This window comes from Nansenia antarctica, assembly GCF_963989245.1.
Source record: "Nansenia antarctica genome assembly, chromosome: 7".
In the NCBI taxonomy this organism is placed as follows: domain Eukaryota; kingdom Metazoa; phylum Chordata; class Actinopteri; order Argentiniformes; family Microstomatidae; genus Nansenia; species Nansenia antarctica.
The window spans coordinates 36,053,543-36,062,604 of record NC_137677.1 but is presented as its reverse complement, the minus strand read 5'-3'; the positions used below and the strand labels follow the sequence as shown (position 1 = coordinate 36,062,604).

The window sequence follows — 9,062 nt, the reverse complement described above, 5'->3', positions numbered from 1 at the left end:
AGAAACCAAAGGCGGCCTTGACCTCGGCCTCATAAACAAGAACAGAATTGTCTACCACAACTATGCGGATGACACTCAAATCTACACAGCCCTCTCGCCGAACGACTATAGTGCCATTGACGACCTCTGTAATTGCATCGAGCAAATAAAAAAAATCTTCCTCCAACTAAACAAGGACAAAACAGAGATAATTGTATTCGGTGCACCTGACAAAAGATCGAAAGTCAGTGCAAAACTTGATTCTCTCTCTCTTCAAACTAAAAAACAGGTCAGAAATCTTGGTGTAATGGTGAAAAACATAACAAGAATGAGAGGTTTCATGTCCAAGCAAGACCGTGAAAAACTCATCCATGCGTTTGTTTCGAGTAGACTTGATTATTGTAATGGTCTACTATCAGGCCTATCTAAAGGAGCTGTTCGTAAATTGCAGCTCATCCTAAATGCCGCTGCTAGGGTCCTAACAAAAACAATGAAATTATACAAATAAACCTGCCTTGCCTTGCCTTGCCTTGACAACTAAAGCTCACTAGATGTGTGCGACAAGCAAAACATTTGACACGCCGTATCATTAACAACATCGACTCTGGCAGTCGTTTCAACATTCACACTGACAGTCTGTTTCAACATACGTCAATTTCAGTTCATGCCTTTTCTTTTTCATCTGCCTCTTCCGAAAGCCTTCGTGGCGCCGTGTCAGAACCCAATGCTGCTACTGGGCTTCAGGGGGATTCGGTTTCATCTAATAATAATAATAATAATAATAATAATAATAATAATAACGGGTCTAACGGTGCCTATTGTCATTGTGCTTCATCTTAAATCGAATGAAGTAATTCAACATTATGATGATTCTGGTGATCGTTAGGCAGTTATGCTGCCCCCCTCCCCGGGCGCTGGGTGCCCCACAGCGTGTGACGCGCGTGTACGTAGCACCAGCGGCCCCCTGGGGAGATCTCTGAGGGCATCTCAGTGTTGACGAGGGCAGAGAGGAGATCACAGATATCGCCCGCCCCCGCCCCCCCCCGGCCCTGTCCTCTGGGTTGGAGATCCTCCAAGCGCCAGGAGCAGAGCAGCCTTCTTCTCTCCCAGGCTCAATATCCCAAATCAACTCCGAACCCCTCAGATCGATACAGAGAGACAGGTACTATTGATCCCCCGGTGGGGAAGTTCAGGCGTTTACACTGTCTACTACCTCTACTACCTCTACTACCTCTACTAACTCTAGACACTGTCTACTACCTCTACTAACTCTACTAGCCCTAGACACTGTCTACTAACTCTACTAACTCTACTAACTCTAGACACTGTCTACTAACTCTACTAACTCTACTAACTCTAGACACTGTCTACTACCTCTACTAACTCTACTAACCCTAGACACTGTCTACTACCTCTACTACCCCTACTAACTCTACTAACCCTAGACACTGTCTACTACCTCTACTAACTCTACTAACCCTAGACACTGTCTACTAACTCTACTACCTCTACTACCTCTACTAACCCTAGACACTGTCTACTAACTCTACTAACTCTAGACACTGTCTACTAACTCTACTAACCCTAGACATAACCTCACCTCTGAAAAGGATGCGATCGATATATAAGCAATATGGCGACAACAGATCCATCTGGCCATCTGATAAGACTAAGTAAGGCGTTCACCCTGTCTGTCTCCTCTAGGTCAGGAGTGTAGATGGGTAAGGGGCTAGGGGTCGGTTTGGAACGCAGCCTCAGGGCTCCTGTGCTATAAGGACAAGGAGGTAAGGGGACAGGGGACAGGAGGTGTTAGGGAACACTGGTACTACTGAGAGAGCACACCCACACACCAGGATTCAACAGCCAGTATTAACGGATTCAGAGTGGATCAACTGATGGCTATCGTATTTCGCTGTGCGCCGTTGGTACACTGATGACCCACCGACACACACACCAAACACACACACCGACACACACAGAAACATCTGCACGTGACGGTCGTAAATTGCGTTCATCCCAATGTTTTGTTTCATTCCGAATTCTGCCGCGACATGCACCTGTGAACTCATAATGAGTGTGTCACGTTTGTTTATTCTGACACTTGTCGTCACACCTTCACTTCCACAGAGCCACAGAGATTGAGAGAGAGGATGTCAACTCACACAATCTGATAGCACTCTTGCGCTGAGAACACATACAACATAGTCAACGACGTTACACACAGTTAGACAGTAGGTGCCCATACTGTGGGCCATGCGCAAACGGCTCCTTAATGGATCGCCGGAGAACCTCAAACGCAATCTGATTATCTCTGGTTAATGGTCTGAGGCATGTGAACCGGTTAAGACACTCTCCTAATGTTCTCTATAAGACAGAGACCGTCATTCGGCTTCTTCAGCTTGTAAATTATTACCGCCGAACCACCTCAGCACCCATAAGAAACAGTAGATCGCAGTCTAATAAAGTTTTCATGAATCTCAAATTATGCATGTGATTACCTCACAATTACCTGACAGCAGGTTGTGTGCTGTCACCAACCTTGTCTGTCAGACAGTCTTACAGGGCTATGGAGGGTGCATCCTACCTCTCCAGAGCTGTAGCCTGTAGCCGTGCAGCCTCCCAAAGATCTCTCTGCAGCACTACCTCAGCATACAGCACATTCCAATGGCCTCTTCTCTCAGCCCCAATCAATTTATCTGTCTTCAAATTCTACCTCATTAAAACATAATGATTCAGATGATTATGATGATTAATGATGAATGAATGAACGATTCATTTAGAGTGGTTCTTGAGTTTTCACATACTGGTGCAGGGTTTCAATAGTCCAATTTACAAGCTTTCTGAATTTTGATTTGGTATTATGACAATAAAAAATATGATAATCTTGTGGGCCTCTCAAAGATTCTACACATTGTCCCATAGGAGGGATATTTCCCACACAAACAAGGAAAACAGAATAAATGTAAAAGCCACTATCAATGTAGGAGGATAAAAACAAGTAAAACAAACATGGCAGATATTTTCATATCCATTCCAACCAGCATATCTACTCATTGAACCGACAGCCTAATGTTATTGTAAAGGTTTTAGCTAATAGTTCCAATAAACAATTTCAATTCAAAAGCTATGCAAATATTGACTTGGGTGGTATAAAACTGTTTTGCAGGGACAAGTGCATTGGTATTTGAAAGCATTGAAAAGGATATCTATCTACTCTTTCTTTTGAAACTCATAATTATCCTATGATTTTTGTTGTTGAATGCAGACTAGGCATGGGAGAACTGGCATTGAAGTGAGATATTTATGAATCAATATGAGATTGCTCATAATATATGTCTTTCCGTAACAAATGATTTGTTCATCCTAAAATATGATATGTCTTAGTCCTTTACAGGGCCTGTAATACATGTATAGTTTAGTGTTGTATTATACTTTGTAGCATAATGATTTTGTGTAATTAAAGATATCAATTCTGAGGCAATAAAGAATAGATATATTAGTAAAATATGTTCTGATAAACTGTATTAAATCAATTACACTCATGTAAAAAGATCAACATAAACCACAACAGGCTTTTAAAACACCTCATTGGTAAAACAGTGTTGTGAAAATATATTCAATTAGAACATGCATTATGAACACTTAATTAACTGCATTATGAACACTTAAATTAAGTGCATATAAATTGCTAATTGTGCATCTATTTAAATCAAATCTTTTGATAATTTGTATGGATGAAATAATATCTAACCGGCTCCTACGAACACCAGAAACACTGAAGGCAGTTGTCCTTTCTTCTATTAAAATAATAATAATAGGTTTTAAGATTAAAGTAATGACACATACAACGTGATCATTCTAATACTATTTAATCACTCAACATGAAATGTTTTCCACAAAGTTCAAAACCACTAACAATAAATGCAACATTCAATAAAAATATCTAGAGTCATCTATAAGTATCTTTTAGTGTCAGCATAATTTCAAACTCCACTTGCAGAGTGATTATACCTGAATATACTTATTCTGAATGGTATAATCTAATTACTATCATATTAAATAACATTACATGTGCAGTAATATATTTGTTCAAACCAAATACAAAACATGTTTCTAGAATATGGAACAAATAAGACCAATGTTATATTATGTATTGTAATCAACTTGTTATACAGTAACTGAATTAAACAAAATGGCCAGCAGCACTCAGATTAAACTCAGATTAAACTCATCTGTATACTATTTGTGGTCTGCAGCTCATATTCTAGAGGAGACTTCATTCAGTAAATGTGTAGCTGGAGCCCCACAGCCCACAGCCAACCAGCGCTGCAGCGTGTCATTACCCAGGCCTCCTGGACCAGGAGGTGTCACTCCACTATCACACCTCAACCATCCCACACACAGACCAACACAACACACACACCATGACTCTGCACACACAGACCAACACAACACACACACACCATGACTGCACACCAGCTACATTCACAACATCTCCAGACAAATGGCAATAAGGAAATTAGTGGACGAATTACAAGTTCTTACAACAGCTCTGATATAATCAGTGTATCAAATGTATTGTGTTTAAAATAGAATTAAGATTACTATCAAAGACGGTTAATAATATAGTTTGGTACAGGCCTTTTAAAGCTATGTGATTACTGGAATTGAAGAAATCAACAAAGGAAATAGCCTTCACAACTGACTTGATGAGTCATATTAAAACGTCGCAGTAAATAAACTTGATAATCATTAGAAGCCAGGTCTAACATTTAAACTAAATATTCTGGCATGTCGAAATTTAAAATCAAACACATTTCAACAGAGAAGTGACAACATGTTGTGGAATGTATTGTTAAAATGATATATAAACATGTTTTTAATTTATCATATTAAAAGTATGTTATAACATCCACTTGTTTCTTCAATTTCAGAACATTTAAAAAAAAACTGAAGTGCTGGAAAATATATAGGGACAACTTGGTAGCATTAAATCATCTAATCTGAGATCTTACATTTAGTGACAATTGACGCCAAAGAAAGTTTGCATGGTCCTGGTTTAGCCTTTGGCAGGAATTACAAGTGGAAGGTAACAAGTCCCTTTTAAAACGATGACACCTTTAAAAATGTGCTTCAGGAGACACAATGTCTGATAATATTGAGCTGTAAAATTAAGAAATAAAGAGTTGATAATAGAATTGACTTCTTCCTATTAAAATTGTGATTTCGTTTTTTATTTCAACCCATACAGATCATCAAATAATTATCTGCTGAGCTGGCCCACATTAAGCACACATTTTTATTTCCACAAATCACACGGAAAAACCTCCATCAGACCTAAACATGATGAATCTGTTAACAGCCACCTAACAAGGCGCAGAATGTCATTATTCTAGGCCTGTGTATTCTTGTGCATGTGCATCCAAATCACAATGCCTTCTATAATGCCCCTTCTCAAGATAACAAATGTGTCAAACGTTCTGATCAGAATTTGACCCTTTACCTCAGCGACACACACACGCATGGTTGCACACACGCATGGCTGCACACACGCATGGTTGCCTACTTCCTCCTGACATGCTAAGAGGGGGCTAAATAAGGCTCAGTAGCGTACAGGCCTAGCCATGTCCGTCTGACCGAGGCACCCATGACAGCCCTCAGACTCTCCAATCAAGACTGGAGCCATTCCCATGACACACACTGGCCCTGCTCTTACTCTGGGGAGTGGCTCACACACATAGCAAATTGCTGTTTTTTACGTTCATTGCGAGCCTAAACTACTAGTAGTGTGTGCGTGTGTGTGTGTGTGTGTGTGTGTGTGTGTGTGTGTTTCTCCCATAGGCTGGTTATTGTAGCCTACACAAATATGTTGTAAGTAGTAATGCCTTCAATCTCATGTCCTGGTGGTTCTGGGGAGCTCAAATCAACCAGCTCACAGCTCACGCCCGCCAGGAGGAGGACGTTAGCAGGACATTAGCAGGACGTTAGTTCTCACATGCAGGAAAATGTAGGCTTCCCCAGCGAGGGGGGGAGAGGGGGAGGAGAGGGGGAGGAGAGGGAAGGAGCACATACAGATCTGGTCACGTGTTCACCACAAGGGGCTTGCATATTTACCTTTATGTCACGCAATGTACTTTCTCATAAGTCCCCCCAGTGACTTATGTTGAAGGAATTTGTATGACTATGTTAAACGTGATCATGATATAATAGTGATATACAAGTTGTTGTTTTTTTACACACTTTTGCATTTGAGTTGGCTTGATTTTTTCGTACCATTCTAACAGGCCCTTGCAATAAGGCAATGCTACGTGTTCTTGGTACAGTACAGACCTATGGCAATGCTGAACAACAACAACAACAACAACTTGGAATCAAGAACCAAGGATCATCTACCAGCCACATACACACACACAGACACACACACACACACACACACACACATACACACACACACACACACGCACGCACACATATGCACATACATACATACATACATACATACAAACACTCTGTGGTGGACTACCATAAGGCAGACGATGGACCCATTTGATTGGTATGCAAAACATTATACATTGCAGTGTTTCTAAGCCAATGAGTGAATCAGTGGTAAATCACAAAAATACACATTATGAGAAAATACAGCGCAGAGGCCTCACATGAATAGGGCACACAGAACACTAGAAGGTGTGCTCATTTAAGTATTTTTGTGTCGTTTTATTTGTTAAGCCCACTTTCAAAACAGGAGTATCAACACAATTTACACCAATTCACTGAGGGCATTAAAACAGGAAGTGTTGTTGTTGAACATGTTCGCCCATTTTGTTATTCTAATAAACGTGTTGGGCTGAGATAACCTGCAGTGTTATATTCATCTACATCAGATATGTTGGACACAAACAAAAAATCACATCTTGAGTGGTAAACAGAAGACTACAGCCAAACTAAACGTGCCCAAGCCACGACACACACACAACCTGCCCAACATGGTTGGTTATGGGGACAATAGACAAGATTATTATTAGAGGCATTATTAGAAAGAAAAATGCATTATCATTACCTTAGTTTTTTGGGAACAGAGTAGTCTACCTCAATCACCTTTCCATGTAATTCAACTTTACCTGTAGGGACGAAATGGATATGGTAGATAGGTTAACATGCTGGAAGTACAGTTGTAATGACTTGAGTGATGCATGCATCACACATGTCTGTAGTAACATCTTCTCACTGTCACATTGTATTTACAGTAACAATCTGCAATCACTTCACGTGTGAGTGTCACACACAACCCATATGCAGTCTGCAGACATCTCACTGTTCACTAGCTGGGAGGAAATGGACAACACCACAATTGTGTTGGGTTGCAAATACAGTCATGATGACTTAGATAACACTGTTTAATGTGCAATTTTGTGAATCACATTTCAGGGAAATCGGCGCCAAAAAGAGGTTGATGAGCTCATATTTAAAAGCTTACGATGGGGACTCGTAGGGGCAGCCATGCTTTCCACTCCCACAAAGCTTCATTGCGATGAGGATCTTCTTTTTTTTAACAGTAAAGAATGCAACATCAAAGAGGTGATCCTTGCACAGAGACAAGCCTGGGTGTCTTAGGTAAGGCTACGTCTTCCCCGTGGTGACCCAGCCGGAGTGGCCCGTTGTTCGGGCCGCACACACAGACGTGTTCCCCGTCTCATCGGGCTGATGTGTAAGTGGCCTGGCGGTGCAGCCCTGGTCTCACCTCGGCCCCCCCAGCTACCTGTTTACTCTCCCCTAGCTCCGGACCCCCATCACCCACCTTCAAGACACCTCGTAAAAACCTACCCAGGCATCATAGGAACATGGATTTGACACATTCTCTCCGGTTACTTCGCTCGGTTCTTTTCAATAAAATCAAGATAAAAAATAACTGAAAAATAATTATGCCTACCCCCGAACATCAGATCAGACCGTCCCATACGTCCCACTGGGTGGTTACAGAGTAGCGCCTCTCAGTATATCATAGGATATATATTATAGAATATAGGTAATATTGCGGTAATTACGTTACAATGTAACGTGTTTTTCCTCACGCATACGGCGACACTCGTGAATGATCATGATCGATCATTTTTCTGAATGTTATTTGACCACGGCTAGTGACTGTTCATCCGAACTCTGGTGCTGAGGTAAGAGCCTACAGCCAACACAGTCCCCTGCGAAATACTGGGAAGGGAATGACAATTATTTCTAATTTATTTTTTCCAATAGTAGTTGTGTGAACTGCTCAGCTCTGACTTGGTGATATCTGTCAATTCTGCAATCATCCCCCCGTAGTCCAAATGTGCACTTACCAGAGAGAGTCTCAATTGCTTTTATGGCCCAGTTTTGGTCGGGGAAGTCCACAAAAGCATAGCCGGATTTGAGCAGAACCTGGTCGGCCACTGGAAGCTTCCTCTCGCCGAAGAGCTGCCTCAAGTCCTCCACAGTGACCGAAGGACTCAGATTCCCCACATATAGTTTGTTCATGATCTAAAGGAAAATCTCGATATGGAATCAAACCTTTCGGGGGGAAATGAAATTCCGGAAAGTAGAAAAAAAATCATAAGAAAATAAAAAATAAAATAGAAAAAAATCTGGCTGGAAAAAACAGCAATCACCCCCCAGATGCAGTCGACCCCCAGCTCCAACTCCGCTCCTGGTCAAACTCTTTACACTGGGAGAGAAAAAAGTGTCGTTCCAGCGCCACTCCGGAGCTGCAAGCGCCGCCTCTAAATAAAACCTGCTTTAAAATATATATTTTTTTCCTTTTTTTTTTTTTTGTTACATGTTATGTTTGTAGGTGTTTGTTAAACCTGAGTATCAGTGCTTACTCATAAAAAAAAAGTCATGAGGTTAAACAAAGTGTCGCCAAAAATCTATGATGTAAATGAAGTCAGGGTTGGGCCAGAAAGGTTGTGTTGTATGATACATCCACTCCTCGAAAGAGGCTGTCATGGGTTCACGGGCAAAGCATGTGGGTCATACTGGAAAATCAAGTCCGGTGATTATTAACACGCCTCTTAAGAGTCTTTGTCACGTTATTAAATGACACTGATCACCACCCC

The 9,062-nt window shown here is 41.2% G+C and overlaps 1 protein-coding gene across 1 annotated transcript in view; it reads right to left on the bottom strand.

Annotated features, from left to right (window-relative positions):
• The window catches only part of igf2bp2a (insulin-like growth factor 2 mRNA binding protein 2a), a gene marked incomplete at its 5' end in the record, with an annotated part of 41,342 nt that extends 32,858 nt beyond the window's left edge, over positions 1 to 8,484 (bottom strand). The window contains 2 exons of the mRNA XM_080536704.1: positions 7,292 to 7,301; positions 8,310 to 8,484. Coding sequence (XP_080392830.1) covers positions 7,292 to 7,301; positions 8,310 to 8,484 — 185 coding nt within the window. The remainder of the gene's footprint in view (positions 1 to 7,291; positions 7,302 to 8,309) is intronic.
• Between the last annotated feature and the right edge of the window lie 578 nt (positions 8,485 to 9,062).